This window comes from Candoia aspera, chromosome 8 (genome assembly GCF_035149785.1).
Source record: "Candoia aspera isolate rCanAsp1 chromosome 8, rCanAsp1.hap2, whole genome shotgun sequence".
Taxonomy (NCBI): Eukaryota; Metazoa; Chordata; class Lepidosauria; order Squamata; family Boidae; genus Candoia; species Candoia aspera.
Genome location: NC_086160.1, coordinates 77,032,754 through 77,052,198, shown reverse-complemented (window position 1 = coordinate 77,052,198; position 19,445 = coordinate 77,032,754). Strand labels below are relative to the sequence as shown.

The following is a 19,445-nucleotide window of genomic DNA, read 5'->3' as shown; positions in this document are numbered from 1 at the left end:
TTGTCTGCTCCGGACAGGGAGGCAGAGTTTGAAAGATGCCACGGAGCTCAGCTTAGTTTTCTCCCTGGGTCAGTCGCTGCCAGCAATGAAAGCAAGAGAGACCTGGGAAGGGGGGAGAGACGAAGTAGCTAAGTGGCCGGCCTCACCCAGGTGAAACCCAAAGGGCAGGATGGGGCGATCACTGGCATCGCTCTAGTGCGCAGGAGCGTCCCCGGGGGCCCTTTTCCGACTAACGCATTTTCTTCAAAGGCTCAGCCTTCCGAGAAGCTGGTTTAACAAAGCGCTGCCTTTGAAGGAGATGGCTGGGAAATGGGCCACCAGTTCCTTCTGGGGTTTTGCCCCACCGACTCCCACGACTCTCTTCCTTCCGTGAGAGCCCGGCAGCCGGGGGACCTTCTGCCGCACAATTAAGCGGGGGGCTTGTCCGCAGGGTTAGGTGCCCCGGGTGCAAGCGCGCCGAAGCTGAACAGGCTTAAGCCGGGCGGGTTTTGCAGGGGCGGTAAAGATGCCACCTGTTCGGGGTGGCTCTGTTTCCCTTCCCAGCCCGGGCCGGGCCGGGCGGCGGCTCTCCCTCCACGCAGCCAACCGCAAGGGTGCAGGCTGTTCCCGCTGGCCGGAGCAGGCCGGAGCGCGGAGGCTCCCTTCAACCCGGCGAGGCCCCGCGGATGGGGATGACACGGCTTGACCACGCTCTTCAGGCGAGGACCGAGTTCAGCTGACCAGAGCTGCATTTGGCGAGGCGCTCCAACAGCCCTGGAGACACGCGCAGGTTCCTCGCCTTCCAGCTTACGCAAAGCCCCGTTCCCACCGCTCGTGGAGAAGGGGCTCCCGCAGGATCCCTGACCCACGGCAGCTGGGCGGGCCGGGGGCTCAGCTGGGGAGCCCTGCCAATGGGGTGAGATCAGAGGCGTGTCTGCCGAGCAACCTGCTGGCCGCCTGTCTTACCTACTGCAACCTGCGAGCAGAAGTCGCGAAAAGCAGCGGCGGGGGGCGGGGGGGGACACGCCTGAACTGGTCCCAGGCCCCGCTGTCTCTCCATATTTGCAGACTCACGGCCCTTCCTCTTACCTGCAAATGCCACGGAGCAATAGGCGTCGCTGATGTCTGTGTCCGGCGTCTGGACATTCTGGCCGTGGAGGATGAAAACCCGGAGCATTCTCGGGGAGCTCTGCGGCGGTCTGCCCCGGGCCGCTGGGTTGTCTGAGTTCTCCGCCTTCAGCCGGTCTCCCTCTGCCCGCAGGCCAGCTGAGCTGCTCTTGGCACGTTGCTCCAGCGACAGCCAAGCACCTCTTAAAGGGGAACCCGCCTCCTGCGGCCGAGGCCGCGCTGCTGAACGGCAGAGCAGGGACACAGAAATGCTGGGCGCAAGTGACGCTCTGCTCCGGAGGCTGGGTCCCGGAGCCTGGACTAGTTCAGGGGCAAATGAACGTGGAATTGGGTGCAGCTAGCAAATGGGGCCGAAGAAGGATCAGGGCTGGAGTTCACACTTCCATGCACACGCACAAATACATATTCAGGTCCAGCCCAACCATTAGGCAGCTGCAGAGAGAAAGCAGACTTTCAGTGTTTGCTCTGTTATTACTGGATTTTTACTGCTAGAGAATGGAAGGCAAGCAAGCATTTGTGGCATTTTCAGGCCCCGAAATAGCTTGACTGGATCCAGCCATGATTCACCTTGCAGGCAGTTACAGCCACTGATTTACCTACATGTTGCCAACTTAGCCATCAAATCACAATCAAGCCACTCTCTCTGCCTTTTAGCTTTTCTCTTTTAACTTTGTATTTTTTGTACTTTTTATAATGACCTTTTTATCTGTAAGCCGCCTGGAGTCACTTGCATAGTGAGATGGGCAGTATATAAATTTGAGAAAATCAATAAATAACATAAAGCCCATTCAACACTCTTAATAAAACCTACGGCTACCATTTGAAAGATCTTCCTATATCCGAATGCTCCCCTAAAGAGGCCAATCTTTGCCATTGTTCCAAAGGGCAAAAATATGGGGGTACCTGCAACTTGGTGGCCAGGCTGTTCCCAAGAGAAGGGGCTGCTGCTGAGAAGCTCACCCCTCCAATGCTTTTGGGTGGGGGGTGGGGGGTGGGGGGTGGGCTGGACCATTCTCCCTTGGCTAGACTGGGGAGGGAAGGCAGAATCCACTTGGAGAAGATGCTCTCTGTCCCAACGCCCTGCAGGTGAGGTCTGTCCACCAGCTGCGTGCAGGAGCACAGGATGGGGGCCGCCCTGACCTCAATGGGCATGTGGTTCTGGAGTGAGGGGGCAACCCCTCCAAATGCTAGTATCTGGCTGACAGCCCTCTGGTCTCTTGCCAGGTGGGCATCCAAACCATCCTCTCTCACTAGAGCAGGTAGAATGGTAGAGTCCACCTAGAGGAGACAGCCCCAAAAGTAACCAGGGACCAAGCCACAGGGGGCCTTATAGCTAAACATCTGCACCTGCACAACTGGTGTGGTTCTGCTGAGCTGGCTGGTGCTGGTCAGCAAGAGGCCACTCCCTTCTGGGCCACTGATGGCTCCCGCCTTGTCTTCCAGGGCAGCCCCCCGTGAAGAGGGCTACTGTAGCCTAACCGAGAGCTGACAGGAGCGTGAGCCCCTCCTGATCCGAGGGCCCGGTCAGCAGATCGGCTGGAGAGACTGGCACCTCTGCTGCCGTGACTCCACCTGGATTGCCCACCAGCTCCTTGGAGGAAGGCAGTGAAGTGCCTCGGCCTCCAGGGCAGCTACAGGGGCTGAGTGGTCCAGAAAGTCAAGATGGCAGCCAAGACCGTGCGATCCAAGCCCGCTTTCTGATGTGCCTCTTGTCTCAGCAATAAAGAAAAGGAACTTTGCATCTGCTCAGAGTCTCCCTTTCTTAGCTCTTCCAAGTCCTACATGGGGTGGAGTTTGTCCATTTGCCGATCTTTTCCTTGCAGCTGCCACCTTGTTCATTTATTTTATTTTTATTGTATTGTTATTTTATTATATTTATAAGCTGGCCAACTCCATGACAGCTCTACAAGATTTGAAAGGAAGCCTTCCGCAAAATACAGTAATACAAAACAAACATCCAGAGGAAACCACCACCACCTCACAGATGAGACAACCCAACAGGGTCCAGCCTCCCACTCTAGTCCAAGGCCTGGGCTGTCCCTTCTGCTGCCCACCCTCTACTCATGCCCAGGGACATCTGCCTGGTGTGGTCAAAAGGTCAGAGCCACAACAATGTGATCAGATTTCCGCCTGGTTTTTATCTGCCACACTTCAATCACACTGTTGCGGCCCCCTTTTGACTTTTTTGACCACCCCTGCAGACATCCCTGATCATCTCCTTGGCGCCTGGAAGTTTTGGCCTCGCACTTGCCTTGCAGCCTGGGTTCTCAGCCAAATTTGACCAGCAGGAGTCAAGCGTTCATGTCCCAAATTCTATTTGAAGACGGTGACGTTTCGCCTGAGAGGAGCAGCAGGTGCAAGGCTTCTGACCCCGTGGCACGCTATTTTTTCCAAGAGTGAGGGCCAGCGTATTTTTAATCACCGAGACGACTTCCCGGCAGCATGCTGAAATGCGGCGGTGGCGGGCTCATTGCAAGGGAAAAGGGAAAGGGAACCAGGAAGTCCTTCCACACCCTGCGTCTGAATTCCATTATCAGCAGAAGGGAGGCCAAACATTTTGCTGCCTCAAACTTGTCAACTTTCAGACGTGTGGACGTCAACTCCCAGAATTCCCTAGCCAGCTAGGGAATTCTGGGAGTTGGAGTCCACACATCTTAGTTGCCAAGTTTGAAAAACACTGCTCTAACCAAGCCAATTGCCCATTTTGCACACTTGGTCCTCCAAGATGAGTTGGAGCTTTGTCTGGCACTCCAGTTGTGGCCCTTCTTGGAGTGCAAATCAAGAACACCATTGCTCACACCCACATCACCTCCAGGATGGATTACTGAATGGCCTCTGCTTGGAACTGACCCAGAAACTTCAGCTGGTGCAAAATAAGGTCATATCCTGGCGGCCTCTTTAACAGAACAACATCTGGGTGCTGCATCTGTTGCCAATATGTTTCTGGGTACCGCTCAAGTGTGGGTTATGCCCTGTAAACCCCTGTATGGCTGGGGCGCTTCCTACTGGTGGGGCTGTCTTCCTTGAATACTCTGCCTGGCCCATGTGACTCACTGGGAAGGAAAACTATATAGATTTTCCCCACAGGAAGTTAGGGTGGGAGCTTGGAAGCAGGGCCTTTCAGCGATGAAAGAACTGCCCCACTGAGGCTTGGATAGTTCCTGCACACACAGCATTTCCAAAGGTTAGTTTGGAGCTGCTTTTAATAGTTCACTGTATTACTTTAAGGATGCTATGCTTGTGTGTGAGTTCTGTTGAAGTGAGGTGGGATGTAAGCTCTATGATTTGATTATTTGATTTCTATATACACCGGCCAGAGTTACTTGCGGAGATGGGCAGCTATAGAAGTCAAATAAGTAAATCAGTGGGTTTGGTTACTTTCCAATTCCTTAGTAAAGAAACTTTCACAACTTGGCATGGACTCCATGTCCTTCGCTCAGCTACGTGGAAAAATAATCCCCTTCAAATATCTGACTTTTCAATTACTTCAGACTGCATGTACAGGAACACAGAAACTGGAATTTGCCATCTTCCAGGTTTTCCCAGTTTGCTATCCTCATTAAGTTGGGTGGCAATGTAGAAAGCCAATCTCTGAAAAGCCCATTTCAAATTGCCATGTTGTGCCAGAAGAAACCGCTGCCACTGTTTTAGGACCATGCTGCTCTATATGGGAGCTTAAAAAGATCTAACCTCGCCTTCTCTTGGTCAGACAAGCTTAATCAGTCTTTAATTCCATGCATTTAGCAGTGGAGCCCACTGCTGTGGGAAGGGGTGATGGCTTTCGTCTTTGCCTGGTCTCCAAGGGAAGATAAGGTGTAGAATTAATGGTAGATTGCCATAATTCCAGGATCAGAGATAGTCCACTTCTGAACACCGTTCTCATCTGGGAGTGTTTCTTGATCCACAGCTGTTACTGGATTCGTAATACTTTTGCACAATCACACCCAACGTACATTGTAGTATTTGCTACAATAAAAAATAAATGCCCCATCAAAGCAACCGTCTGGAACCATGTCCACAGCAATCCAGACATTACCAAACGCTCCATGAGCACCAGAAACGAGCCTGACGTGCCAGTCTGGAATCTTAAACGCAGCAAGTGCCCTGGAGCCCAGCGTGCCTGGGGAAGAAGGAACAGCTGCCCTCTTCCAAGGAGAAGGGAGGAAACATGGGGGTGGAAATCTTGGAGAAACCTGGGCAAGCTTTTGTTCCTTAGAATTTGGGGGGGCGGGGGGGAGAGAAGCATGAAGCCTCCTGGAACATTTTACAGCAGGCCCTTTGCCCTGAAAATGTTCTCTCTGGAGGAGCAGGGTGGTGGTGGTATCTGAAAGGCTCCTTAATGCAAAACTACTTCAAAGTAGTTTATAGTATGGCATGCACAAAAAACTGTGTAATACCACAGCCAGGGGGAGGAGGGAGATGGTTCCCACAAGCCAAGGGGAGTGGAGAGCCACTGTGCCGAAGTGCCCAAGGGGGGGATGGGGATAAAAAGGGATACACGCTTGGAGAGGATCCAATTAATGGGCAGGCTCAACCCATCAAAAATGTTCGGGGCATCAGCCCTCTAGATGTGTCTGTTGGCCCTAAAACCTGCCCCCAGTTTGGGCTACAAATTCTAGGAGTGACTGACCTCATACACCATCAGACCGGGAAGACCACCTGGTGGAACATCCTGACCTAAACTGCTACTCACTCTGTTGCTAGGAAGGAGGAGGGCAGAATGAAATCCGTTATTTATAAAATGGGTGGATCACATCAAACAGGTAATACTGCTGACTGATGCAAACGGAAATGAATCGCGCAAAGGGGTTCTACCGAATACCCTTCAAAGTTCAGGACATTGTTTCCCAAAGTATCCCAGTGCCCCAACCCCTGTAAGAAATCCTCGCTCTCCTTTCCGACCAGAACATCTGGCTTAAAGGCAAAGCCCTCCTCCACACGTTTCCAACCAAACAACAGTTAAAAACAAAACAAAACTTAACATTAGGCATGTGCTAAAGCCTGTCCATCAAGCAACAGAACGAAACAAGACTGTCATGAGTAAGGATGGCGAGCAGGGGGCTCCCATCCAGACTGTTAAGCGCGTGCGTAGCACTGAGGAACTGTTCAGCCATTCAAACAGACACAGATCGGGACCGCCTTAACCTTTGGGGTTTATATGGCTGGGTTTTTCCCACGCTTCTTCAGTTCGTTAGGATTCCTGTTATGTACAAGCAATAAAACATTAGAGACCAGTTCCTTGTCTCAGCGTGGTTCCTGGCAGTTAGGACAAAGACAAGCTGCAGAAACAAGGTAGCTGAAAAAGTCTCCAGCTGTATCTGTGACGTTTGTGAACTCCGGGTGAGGATATACGACGACGTCAAGGAAAGTGCTGTGGGCTGCTGGTCTTGGCGAGAACGTTCAATCCTTCACCAAGAATCGTTTGCAATCGCCCAATAAACTTCAGCTTCCGTTTGGACATTTATACTTGGGGAAGTGGAACCGATGTCGGGGAGTTTTATGCTGGCATTCTGCTGGCTGGGGTGACCTAGCACTGGACGGAAGGGTCGCTACTACAGATTAGCATATGCTATACTGACAGATGTGCCAAACGCAATGACAGAAGGCCAGCGAAGACGGGCCGGCAAGGCTGCTGAGCAGGAGGACCAAGCAGGCCACTGGGTGGAGATGCACCAGTCGGTTTCCCTCTCCCAGCGTAAGAAATGGACCGAGCCGGGACTTCACTCCTTTGGCCCCCTCAGCTGTCTGCAGCCAGAGCTCAGGGGCGCAGGACTGAGAACTTTATTCTGCCAACCACGGAGTGTTGGCCATTTCTACTAATCAGAATAAAAAATGGAGCCAAGCAGCAGCTCAACACGTTGACTCTACAGTAAGAATTTATTTGAACACTTCCAGCATTATTGTGGAAAGCAATCAAAGTCACTACACAATTTTTATTAGCCTGCTTCTCTAATGAATAAAAGTGGATACGACATGAAAAATCTTCAAAGGAACAAAGTAAAAAAACACGAACATAATACACAGAGGTGACTGGACCCTAAACACAACTGGCAGAGGCACTTCCCATCTTTGCATCATGTTGCACTCTCTTCTTCAGTGCCTTCCTCTTCCTCTGCTGCACTCTTGATCATGAATTTCTGAAAAGAGACGTACACTTCTGAAGTCTGTATAACGAATTAGGAAAAGGGGAAGCGCTTACTGGCCCTACTGCTCCAGCACTTTTTCCTAATACAGGTAGTCCTTGTTTAACAGCTGGGACTGGCAACTTGGCTGTTAAGCAAAGCGGTCACTAAGTGAAACCACGACTTTCCTTATGATCTTACTGCAGCTTTCTTTTGCTTTACAGACCTGCAAAGGCTGTAACTGCGAGGACTGGTCGTAAAGTTACTTTATCATCGCTGTCGTAACTGCGAATGGTTACTAAATGAGTCAGTTGCTAAATGAGGGCTACAGACAGCTTAGGCCACATCAGCATAGGAGGAGGACAGGCCTTTTTCTGTCCCAACATGTATCAATGCACACTTACTTAAACGGGACATTTGTTTTTTAAATCGCCACAATTACTTGCCATCTGGCTAACCATCCACCCCCTCAAGAGCGAGCCAAAGATTGGACTCTTGGGTCCTCGGTATTCCCTGAGTTTGGTTCTTTTCCTACCGGCATTTCATTTCTAGACCACCCAACATTATCGATGTAACGCAGTATCTGCAGGAAAACCACCAGGTCAGGAGAACACCAAGAACCCAATTTTTCTGATTCCCTCCCGGAGCAAGCCAATACTGGCCCAACATCTTCCGTGGAATGCATCCAGCTTCTCTGCAATCTCATCCTTGGGCACCCCTTTCATTCCTTGTGTCTAAGGATCCAGCTAACGCCCCGTCTGATTTTCCTTTTCTGCTCTGGTGTATCTGAAATAGTCCTAACTGTTGTCATTGTTGTCATCGTCCTCAGCCCTCAAGTCTTTTTTTACAGTCTGTACTACCACCGTTCCGCTTCCGCTCCCCTTGCTAGGACAGACCTCCCTGGGCTGCTCCCCGGGCGCTGCTACAGACACGGCCTGGCTCCTTTCTGGGCAACATAAGCGCCGCCGTGGCAAGCCTCATAGGGAGGAGAAACAATTCACGCTGCCACGTAAAGTTTCCATGAGCTATCCATGAAAAGGATTTGGGAAACCGTTTTATAAGCAGGTCCTTGCAAGCTTCTTCATTAGTTGAGAAAAAACCCACGGCTCACCAGTTTACGGGGGGCGGTAAGAAAGAAAATGAGGGAAACTCTGCCCTCATATACGGGTGGGAGAGGGGAAATGGTCAAGTTACTGGGATTCTCTGAGCCTCGCCCCTTCTCCATGACCATTCCCACCAAAAAAACTCTGGGAGCATCTTTTCTGTGAGGATCCCTGGAAGAGGACCTGCTAGTTTTTGGCCAAGAGCCTAACAGCCGCCTTCTCCTAGACAGCTGCAGACAACACAGTACTTATACCCGGCTGAAAAAGCAAAACTGCTCCTAAATTTCACACTTGTGCTCCTTGTCAAGAGGTTCTCCAGGAAGAGGAAGAAGCCGTACCTCCATGTTCTGCTGATGAAGTGGAGACTGGCAATGGGTCTTCATGGATGCTTCATCCACACAGAAGCAGGAACAAATCTGGCAAAAGTAGCCAGCTTTTGGGACAAGGAAGTCTAAATCTTAAATGAAGACGACACACAGACCAAACAAAGAAATGAAATATTACCAAGGACTATTTCAGTTCATCTTTTCTGCTACCACCTAAACAGGGCAAGAGGAAGAAATGCAGAGCAGATCTAGCTAAATTTCCAAAGATTAAGATTCAAAAACAGGGAGCTGCACATCGTAAGACTGGCCAAGTCCACCTTGGAAGAATGAAGCGTCCCCAAACCACTTCGATGGAAAGAAGCGACAGAGCAGAGCTGAGAAGGGGCTTAGGACACGGCCTCGGCGGAACGGAGCGGGTCCTCCAGCACCCTTCCCAACTTCCCTTCAGTTAGCTCTGTCCCTTCTCCCTTGGCCCCTGCACCTCCCTCTTCCCTCTCTGGCCTCGGGATCCAACCAGCAGGGCGGCCTGTGCCCCGAGCTTTCCTCTATTACGGGCGCCTGAGAGGTGGGCCAGCATGGATGACTCTTCACGTGGCAGGACAAGGGACAGCTCCCCCACCCGAAGAAAGCTCTGCTAACCAAGCAGGGGAAAAGGTGGCCCAGGAGACTTTTCCAGATTCCTCCAGCGTAAAGCCACGCAGACAGACTAAAACGGCCTCTCTCAAACGGCGCCTCGGGCAGGGCTTCCACTGCTTCTTACGGACCCGCAGGACACGCCTCTCTCACACGCCCACCCGCAGCTCCCAGACGGCCACCGTCTTGCTCCAGCGGCCCATTTCTTCTCCAACCCCGGAACAGCCTCTTGGCAAAGTCCTCCAAGGCAGCTTCGTTTCTATATATGTTTGGAGTTCAGACATCCCCAGTGCAATGTTTTGGGCTTCATCAGCCCTCCTTAGGCAGCTCTCTCACACACCCCACCCGTGGCCTCCTTCTAAGAAAGATTTCCAGAGTTTTCCCTTAGGAAGAAGGAAGCAGCATTCAACCTGCAGCCCTCTTTGCAAATTACAGACTAGAAGATCACAGCTAATGATCTGTTGGAAGTACCTGACAATCATTTATTTACATTTATGATACCAAGATGTCAACTGTCAAGCACTGAAGATGTCAAGCATTTCTTGAAATACCTTGGTAAGAGGAAATGACTCCTTCCTAACTGTTCTTGTTTTCAATTATCATTTCCATTATTTCCTCAAACAAGACGTACTGGGCAGGGATATGCAAAGCATCCTATTCCGTTTTGCTTCCTGAACACAGCGTTCCGGGAAGTAAATCATCTGGAATGGGAAGCAGTCTGCGGTGTCTGGACTATGATGTCTTGCATATACCGGATGCTCTAGAAATCTGCCTGAACTATGAACTGGGAACCTCAAGAAAGCAACTTGTTGAGGGTAGCGGCTAAAAAATGAAGGAAAAGGCCAGCACAAACTCTTGCTTCCGACTTACAATTCTGTAAATGACACCCTCTAGAGGCCAGGCTACTTGATTCGGAGGCTGTGCACCTGCAAGGCCATTTTCCCCAAGTCAGTTCTGCCTGCCTTGGATGCTCCTCCTGAAAACAGATGTTAACAGTCCCCACCTCATACGATGTGGAAGAAATGGGGGTCCAGATTAGGTCCTCGGGGGCTGCCTTTCCCCCGTACAAGAGCCCCCCCCCCAGTCTCCCAGAAGACCACTGAGACCTTTATCTTGTAATAGTGGAGATGGGTGGCCAGCCTTGACAGGATAGCTTATTACTTTTCGTTTTATGGTGGGTCTGCTCAGGGGCTGTTTTAGAGTGTGCTAACTGCCTGCAGTCTTTGCGGTGGGGGATGTACAGAAAACCTGGTCTGGCTGCTTCGATATCGATACCCATTTCAAAGTATGCTGAAGCCGAAGGAGCACAGATGAAGCCGTTCCTGGCAAGTGGCCTCCACTGAAGACAGCAAAGACGGCAAACGGCTTCTGCCTCGGGATGCACTACCCCAAAGGGGCATCTGCAGGTGTACCTTTCAGCTGGCTTGGAGTCTTCAATTTCTCCGAGGAATCTACTTTTCTTTGTTTAGCTTCGGGTTCTTCACATTTGGATTCAATCAAATCTACAACAGTGACATTCCCGTTAGCAAACACATTTCACGGCAACCGACACAGGGCCACAGTCACACCACACTCTCGCGCCAGATGCGACTTTTAAATCTGGGGACTGCCTGCCCGCCTCTTACTTGCTTCTCCAAACTCCAGATGCTGCGCCGTTTGGCGAGATCATCAGAAGCAGAGGGCAGAGCCAAGATGGGGCCAAGCACACGCCAACACACCCTACCTCTGGTCCCTACCTCTGCCAGGCTTCTCGCAGGACTGCAACGGAGCCGCCTCGCTGCAGTTCTCCAGAACTGCATCGGACCACAGGCCAGGATCCTGGGCAGATAGTTTGGATCCCGCCTCTGATTCTCCAGCTGCCGCCTTCTCCGTGGAAACTCCCAAGCCTGGGGAAGGTCCTGTTACGGCATCTCCCTTCCTCTCCTCCGCAGAAGTCGCGGCTGAGCTTCCCTCCACTTCCATTTCAGTTACTTCAGCCTCAGCGCCCTCTCCCTGGCTCTCCGGGACTGTTTCAACAGAAATCTTGATATTTCTTGTGTTTCTTTAAGGTACCTTTTGCCCCCAGAAGTTCTTTTCCTACCTGCTACATAAATGTGCTCTTACCAGGCAATTGCTGGTCCTCCTCTGTATCGCTTTCCTCTTTCTTCTGGATCACAACAGGCTCTGCAAACAGAAGGTGCAGTATATGCTTTCAGCCTGCTCACAAAGCTGTTACTGCTTCTCTGAGCACTTCTCCCAGTCAAGGCCAATCCAGTTCCTACCTGTCAACAGCTGCGTGCAACCGGAATCTGATTCAGTTGCTGGGTCTGTTTTCTCCAAATCTTTTCCTTCCTCGTTCTCTTTACACTCTAGCATAGTCTTCTGCCTGTCCAGTTCTACCTCCTCTTCCCCAGGGCACTCATTTTCAGGATCCCCCAGCTGGGCTGCAGACACTTCGCCTCCCAGCAGTTCATCCCAAACACGTTCTCTCTGTTCTAGCGGGGTGTCATCTGAAATGCCAGTGTCTTCTAATCCTGCAGAAGACAGGATATCCTCTTCTGCTTCTTCAACCGATATTACAGCCTCTTGTTCTGGTACTGTTTTGGTCACTTCTTCCAAATTTCTGCCAGTAGGCATGTCAGATTTTTCTTCATCCTCCTCTTCACTGCCAACCTCATCCACAGTAACGAAGTTAAGCTCTTCTTTTAGGCGATTAAAATCTTCCAGGAAATCTTCGTCGTCTTCTGTCACTTCATCTAAAGTCATTAATGGCTGGTCATCACTGTCTTCATGGATCTCATCCACTGTAACTAAAATGCTGGGATCCTCTGGAATCTGGGAAGAGAGGAAATCTCCAGCATCTTCAACCACTACCTTTTCATCTTCCTTGCATTTTACAATCTCTTCGTTCTTGAAATGTGAAGGTTCATTCAGAGGTAGCTCTTCCACCTCCCCAATCTCATCCACAGTCACCAAAGGCTCTGCTTTAAGATCCGGTTCATTCTCCCCTGAAGCAAAGGCCCCCTTAGCAATCTCATGAAGAGCAGCATCCTCCTGCTCAGATATCTCGTCCAGTGTAACAAGTGACTGTGGATCTTGGATAACTTCGTCAATCAGTTCCTCCTCTTCGTTGACTTCATCAACGGTGACCAGAGCCTGGGCATCAGGCATGGCTTCCAAGTTCAGAAGCTCCCCTTGGGCCATCCCACCTTCTTCTTCTCCAATTTCATCCAAGGTTACAAAGGAGACCTCGCTCTCGGCCACAGGACTGGCCGAGATCTTAGTTTTTTTCCTCTTAGAGCTTGGCTCGTAGGGAAGATTTTTCTTTGGGGGGTCCTTCCTTTTGCCCCTCACAGAGTTCTTCCTGGGCTGAGAAGGAGAGTCCACTTCATCTACAACTTCATCCATTGTAACAAACTCATCCAAATTAAATGGGAAAAGCTCCTCCTCCTAAAAAAAGAAAAAAAACATGCAATTTTACATAATTTGATTTGTAAACAACCCAGAGACATATCATTGTGGCAGGTATCAGAAGTAAAGAAAGAAAACAAAAAAAAGGAAGTGTGCTGGCAACGCAGAGGAGGAGGAAGTTTCAGAGGGCAGTCCTGAATGAAGGAGACCTTTTATAGGTTCAGAGAAGCAGATGAGCAGTCTGTCTTTTTGGAGTATATTCCTGCCACCATTCATTCATTCATTCCATTTATATCCTACCTTTTAATTGATGAGAGCCAGTTTGTTTTAGTAGTTACGGTATCAGGCTAAAAACTGGGAGACTCTAGTTCTGCTTGAGGCACAAAGCCGGCTGGGTGTCCCTGGGCCAGTCCCTCCCTCTCAGACCTGGGAAGCAGGAGGCCAGGTCAAGTCCCTTCCAAAAATCTTGCCAAGAAAACTGTAGGGACTAATCCAGCAGTCACCAGGAGTCAAGACTGACTTGAAGGCACCCTCCAAAAAGGGAATTGCTAAAAACAACTCTGGAGTGGACTAAGCAAAGTCCTGGGCAAGTTACTTCCTTCAACTGTAATAATTCACCTTTCAGTAAAAATAATTTGCCTAGAAATAGCAAACAGTGATGTTAAAGGAGTAGTTATTGGGGCTAGGCAACAACTTGCAAGATTCCGTTAACGTCACCTCGTAAGTGAGACAGAGCTAGGACTTCTGGGCGTTGCTTCTTGTCTGGACTACCTCGCAAGACTGACATCCATCTGGCAGGTCTGGAAGTACATCTCTCCCGCTGCCCCCTTTACGGCCCAAGAAACCGGGGGGATCCCCTCTGAGTCGCCTGCCCCGCCCCCGCCCCTGCCGTGGGCCCAGCTGCCACTCATCCGACCGTCGCCCTGGCTGGGCTCTCCCCCGTCTCCCAAGGTCGTTCCCAGAGACCGTTACGCTGGGTTGGAAGGAACCCCCCTGCTCGGCTTGCTCACCTCTTTGGGTCTAGAGCTGCTTTTGGAGCTTCTGGTATTTCTCCCAGCGGACCCCTGGGGAGGAGAAGGTGAGAGGCGGTGAACCATCACGACAGTGGCACGGTGGGCACAATTAATAAACACGTTAATGCTGAGGTGATGTTCCTTACACGCTACGCAAGTTGAGACCGTGCCAATCATTTTAAGACCCAAGTATTCGGTGCACCAATTGTTTTGTGGGTAACTTATCTTACTTCAGGATCGAGTCTACACAGAGCAGTAGAGATTCCACACAGGAAGCAGCACCTCACAACGGGGGACTCGGGAACAGCCGCGGAAAGAACGAACACTGCGTGTCCGTTCCACGCTGCGTCGCGAAGAACCGGCTCTTTCCTCCCGTCCTTCAGAGGCATCCAGGGACAGCTCTTTCAAACGCGTCTCCCTACAGAAGCCGCGCGGTGCCGACCGGTTTGGTGGCGCCACCGCACGCAGCCGTGCACGGGATGGGGACAGGGCCTTGTTTCGAGGTCTGGAAGAAGCACCAAGGTTAAGGACCAGCCAGCGCTTTCGCCCTCCTCACCTTATTGCTGCTGCCGTCCCGCTTCAGGGCGGATGGTCTACTCTCCTGTTCTCGGCTCGGCTTTGGACTCCCCTTGGCCTCCACCAGGGAGTCCTTGTCTTGCTGCGCGGAGCTCTTCCCACTGCCTAACACAACCACCACCACCGAGCTCACATTCAGCTTAGACTTGCCGCTATCTGGGATGTTTGACCGGCTGTTGGCAGGCCTTTGCTGACTCGCTGGTTTCGACGCCGGTGCCTTTTCGGCGACCCCTTGGCTCCTGGTGACCGGCTTGCTGGCCAGCCTCTCCTCCTCCTTCCTCCGTGCCGAAGCTCTTGCCTTGGACACGCCCGAAGCCTTGAGAGTGGTTTTGCTGGCCGAAGCGGCCTCTGGGTTGGCTACAGATTCAGCCTCCGGCAGGCTGGTTTTGCAGGACTCTTCGGCTTCAGTTTGTCCCAGTCCTTTACCCTGCAGTGTCTTTGGCACACTGTGCTCGGGATTCTGTCCCTCTGCATTCTCTTCCAGAGTCTCCGGTTTGACTTCTCCAGCACTCGATGCCGACTCTTTGGGATGCTTCTCTGCGGTGACCTCAGCCCTGGCCTTCTGCAGCTGAGGCTTTTCCTTTACGTTTTCCTTGGTTTCCACCGCCGCTGGCTCTGTTGCTACCTCCACACTTGACTGAGTGGCAGTAAAGGGGCCCTCCAACTCTTCCTCCATCTTCACTTGAACCCTGGAAGCAGGAGTTCCTGCTACATCTACGGCGGCTTCAGTGCTGTCTGTCTCTGGAGATGTCAACCTGCTATTTGACGGAGTATCAGTACTTGGCATTTCCTCCAGCGGAGCTTCTGTAGAGCCCAGCCTTGAGTCTGTAGTTGTGTCTTCTCCTTCCACGGTGGAGGCAGACAGCGCTCCCACACTTTCTGTTTTCGAGACATTGTAGAATTCTGGCTTCCCAGGAGGAGGAGCTAATTCTTCGCTTATCTTCTCTCCTGGAGACGGAGAGGCCTCTCTCAGCAATTTATTGTCAGGATTATCTGTGCCCTTTTCTTCCTTCTCCAGAGGGGATGACAGAGCAAACGCTTCTTCAGGCTGCATTTCAGATGATTCAAAATCCTCGCATGCGGTTGGAGTGCTTGAAGCTCCAAGTCTAAACTCTTCTTTTAATGCTTCAGAGTCTTCTTCTGAGTCTTCAGTCTTCAGTGGCTTGGAAGCTACTTCGCCTACCGCCTCCTCCGTGTCCGAGTGTTCAGTCTCTGCATGTGGAATAGCCTTTGAATTAGAGCCGTGGTCTTCCTTGGCCTCAGTGGGCTTTGCGGGAGGAACGGCAGATGGGTGCACCACTCCTGATCCTTCGGGAATTGTTTTCAAGTCAGGGCTAAATGTATTTAAAAAAACAGAATAAATCAAGCTATGTTGAGAATTCCACAGTTATTAATTACCTCTTGACGCCAATGGCTGGGATTTCCCAAAGTACTATGGCTTAGTACTGGGAAATCTAATTTATCTAATAATCTCAATTTAATCTTGGGCGAAATGCTTTTTTCTAAGCTACCATTGTGGCAGGCAATCTGCAGGGACTATTCACTACACATGTGCCCTGTTGACCCTGGAGCTGATAGGGTAACCTGAAGGTTAGATCTGAAGGGGAAAAAAAATGTAAGTACACAGAGAACACGGGCTCAGGTTATGAATGGACTTATTTAAGCTGAGGACAGAATAACACTTTATCCACTTAGGACCAGTAGGCTGTCATTAAGGAACTGAAACGACTCAGGAGATATCCACAGGGAATGGAAATATTCACATGCAAAAACACGCTCAAAGGGCTGTGTTTGGAAAGTGGCCCTTGAGTGTATCCCAAGTGTCTAACAGCTCTCAAGGTACTCTAGATTACAAGACAGTGTATGGGATAATACTGCACAGGAAAGTTTCAAAAATGTAAGCAGTCAACAGTTTGTTTATTCAGTTTCCAACAGCATCCAGCCAAATGCCTTCCGGAAAGCTACAAGGGGGTCTTCCATTTTTCCTCTGGGACAAGCACCTGTAGCGATCTATGATTTCAAAGACAGTGTCTTTGAATCCAGCTGTGATTATTTAGGAAATGGGGCTGGAGCGCCAATATCGTTACAGCAGAAGACGATCGTACACCAAATCTGGTATCTATACATTATTGACAGGAATTGTCATTTGTAGGACCAGCACAAGAAACACAAAGCAGACAGAGTAACAGACAATTGTGCAAAAAAAAAAAAAAAAACTGTTGTCCTCAGAATCAATGGAAAAGAGAAGCAGACACGTGCTGATTGCCAACTCTACAGGCCTTTGTCATCGTAAGAAGGGTTCTCATAATCTTCTGCAAAAAATTGCAGCAGGCAGAGCCCTACCAAAACAGGGCCAATTTTAGAAGAAAATATCCAGTCTCTAACAGAGACTGCAAAACCATGCTCTTTCGAACGAAGACTGGCTTCTCCAACAGCCAAGCAGGAGAGGCCAGACGGCCAGCCAGCAAAGAAGAGGCCATTATCAAAACAGAAGGGTGGAGTAAACAGCAGAAGACAGACTGACTCCATTCTGAACAAACTCACTTGAGATTCCAAAGCTGAACCAAAATCTCTCCAGCTTTGCCTGGGACTCTTGAGCAGCGATCAACCACTCAGTGCTGTTCATATTCTAGGCATATTATTGAATCCTAGGGGACACCCTTCCCAACCAAATGCCTCACAAAATATAATGGTAGAGGTGGGAGGGGACTGCAATGTAGAGTTAACTATACACGAATAGCAGTCATGCAAAAGCAGGTTTCTAACAGATTTCCAAGGTGAGTGTAAAATCCCCCCCTTTTTTTGCTTTGTTTTTCTTCAATAAATAAGTTCCACTGTCTCTCTTTTCTGCTGGATCCCAAAATTCAGCCTCACTTATGAAGTAAGAAGTTTTCTAAAGGCTATTCGATCTCCTTAATCAAGGAGCGTATTATTCATAAGCAACCTACCAAGAACATTTCAAATTTTTTTCAAGGAATGCAGGAATCGAACTTAATTTGCTTGGGAACTGAAGAGTGCTACTTTAGACAAGAAAAACAACTTGCTGGCTTGGATTCCTCGGAAATCCGAAAGCATCTGATTAAGCATAACAAAAGCAGAATTCAAAATCAAAAAAGACAATTGCTAAAGAAATATGAAAAATCAGGAGTAAATAAATTGCAGGAACTCGCCAAGTCCTCTTGATTTCAGGAAGCACTGGGGAACTACATGGCAAGATCTTATTCCGCAGCAGTGTTCTGGCAGTAAGGCAGCCGCACACCCTTCGGATTACAGAGGAATTGAATGAAAAGGACAATCTGCATACAGCAGTGAAAGCCCAAGCTGTTTGGAAGCCAAAGGGCAACATCCAACTTGCTCTCCACTTGAAATTCAGTCAGTCTTTGGTCATTTTAGCCTGCTTTCTTTTGTGGGGAGGGAAGCAGTTTGCTAGAAACACGTCCACAGAGGAAGAGGGGACAGAAAAAACTATTCAGACCAGCAGCCTGCTCATTTCACTGAGAAGATGGCGTGCTCACGTCTGCGTCACCTGTTCGCAATTGCCGGCAAATGCTGGAACGGTTTTAAGATTTCATCAAGCATGCCTGATGGACTGCAAAGCCATCAACGTGGTTCTCATTGGTTCACAAAAATACTACGATAAGAACAAGGCAATAGAAAAGTTAGCCTTGGTTCTGCATTCCACAGCTTCAAAGATTTTCCTGTTTTCATCTCTATTATGGTGAGAAGCACCCTTTATAAGTTAACACAGAGGTTCTTCCATCGTAAATTGAAATGTCTGAAGAAATAGTTTAGAACGTAACAGCTCTGTGTATCTATCAGCCATTGTTCTCTCTCTCCGACAGAACAGGCAGACAATGCATGAAGCTGCCCACGAAGAGGCACCCTGGAGCACGGCTCCCCCAGTTTAACCCAGCAACACAAACAGGTCCTTCTGATGGAGAATACCGAGACCCCACTTTTACAGGCAAAGACACGACAGTACCCATGCTACTGTCCTCCATATGCAATGAGTAGAGACCATCAACAACTCAAGAGGCTGGATGTGTAGAAGTAAGTATTCTAAAAACAGTACTTTATTAGTTGCAGTAAAACAGGATACACAAAACCTGCTTCAAGTCTACATTGTGTAGTTAGCGAACACCACAGATATACTTTCGAACGTCCTGGTTGCCTAAAGTACATTTATTGTAAATGTATCTACAATACTGTATATATAGAAAGGTAAATTATATCTATGTATCTAGAATACTCTAGGGAAGAGGGGGCTTGAGGTACAAACGCCATTTTGAGGGGAAAATATTCCTTTTTCATGTATTAAAAATATCTTTGTTCCCTTGCTGATCTATTTATAAATATGTAAGTCCAAATACAGTCATTTGAATTCTGTGTTACTTCTCCATGATGTGTGTGTAGTGTTTCAACCCCTGCACATAATTTAGCACTCTGTTTACATGCCTTAGATTGTTACAGCTGTTTTCTGTGGCCTACTGTGTTGCATTCAAACGGCTTGACAAACCACATATCCCAGGTCCCAACTCAACCAACTTGGAAAAATGACTCGCGTAACAGAAGATGTGAAAAGGCACCAGGATTAAAAAGCACTGACATTCAAAAATGTATGCTGAATACACATAACAATATGTGGTGCTGTCACTTCTCAGGGCTCATCTGTGTCACAGGGACAAAAGACAACCGATACGAATGAACATCCATGCACTCAAAACCCATTTATTCTTTCAATTGCTGTAGCTTCATACCAAATCACAGGATGGGGCAAAGGGAAGAATGAAATGCACAGAAAATAAATTAGCCAGTGTCAGTGATCAGTTCTGAAATGCCAGAATTCAAGGCTTACCACAAAAAGGAGAGATGAGGATTCCGTTTGTTTTATTCAATCATGGTTTAAATCTCTCCCATCCCATCCCATCCCATCTCACACCCACCCACCTCCTCTCTCTCTCACACACACACACACACTTCAGATATCAATGAAAAAATACCTCTCTTTGCTTGGTTCCTGCTTTTTCACCTCTTTTCTTGCAACTTCAACCTGTTAAAAAAAAAAGTTCAGGTTTTTTTATATGCAAGAAACAATGTAAAAATGTAATTGCCCAAATGCAGAAGCTGGAAAATAATAGTATTGTTATCAGATGCTGGCTATAAATTCTGCAAGCT

At 49.3% G+C, this 19,445-nt stretch overlaps 3 protein-coding genes across 5 annotated transcripts in view; 1 reads left to right on the top strand and 2 right to left on the bottom strand.

The window, feature by feature from the left end:
* Positions 1 to 1,169, bottom strand: part of DYSF (dysferlin) — a 128,876-nt gene extending 127,707 nt beyond the window's left edge. For both annotated transcript variants that reach the window (XM_063310330.1, XM_063310332.1), the window contains exon 1: positions 1,069 to 1,169. In XM_063310330.1, the coding sequence (XP_063166400.1) occupies positions 1,069 to 1,156 (88 nt within the window). In that variant the 5' untranslated portion in view covers positions 1,157 to 1,169. The remainder of the gene's footprint in view (positions 1 to 1,068) is intronic.
* The window catches only part of PAIP2B (poly(A) binding protein interacting protein 2B), a 178,146-nt gene that overhangs the window by 85,999 nt on the left and 72,702 nt on the right, over positions 1 to 19,445 (top strand). The gene's annotated exons all lie outside the window — the stretch shown is intronic.
* Positions 6,966 to 19,445, bottom strand: part of ZNF638 (zinc finger protein 638) — a 43,164-nt gene continuing 30,684 nt past the window's right edge. For both annotated transcript variants that reach the window (XM_063310522.1, XM_063310523.1), the window contains 9 exons: positions 19,271 to 19,320; positions 14,251 to 15,604; positions 13,692 to 13,745; positions 11,553 to 12,720; positions 11,395 to 11,454; positions 11,028 to 11,297; positions 10,704 to 10,793; positions 8,671 to 8,789; positions 6,966 to 7,244 (listed from right to left, as the gene is read on the bottom strand). In XM_063310522.1, the coding sequence (XP_063166592.1) occupies positions 7,182 to 7,244; positions 8,671 to 8,789; positions 10,704 to 10,793; positions 11,028 to 11,297; positions 11,395 to 11,454; positions 11,553 to 12,720; positions 13,692 to 13,745; positions 14,251 to 15,604; positions 19,271 to 19,320 (3,228 nt within the window). In that variant the 3' untranslated portion in view covers positions 6,966 to 7,181. The remainder of the gene's footprint in view (positions 7,245 to 8,670; positions 8,790 to 10,703; positions 10,794 to 11,027; positions 11,298 to 11,394; positions 11,455 to 11,552; positions 12,721 to 13,691; positions 13,746 to 14,250; positions 15,605 to 19,270; positions 19,321 to 19,445) is intronic.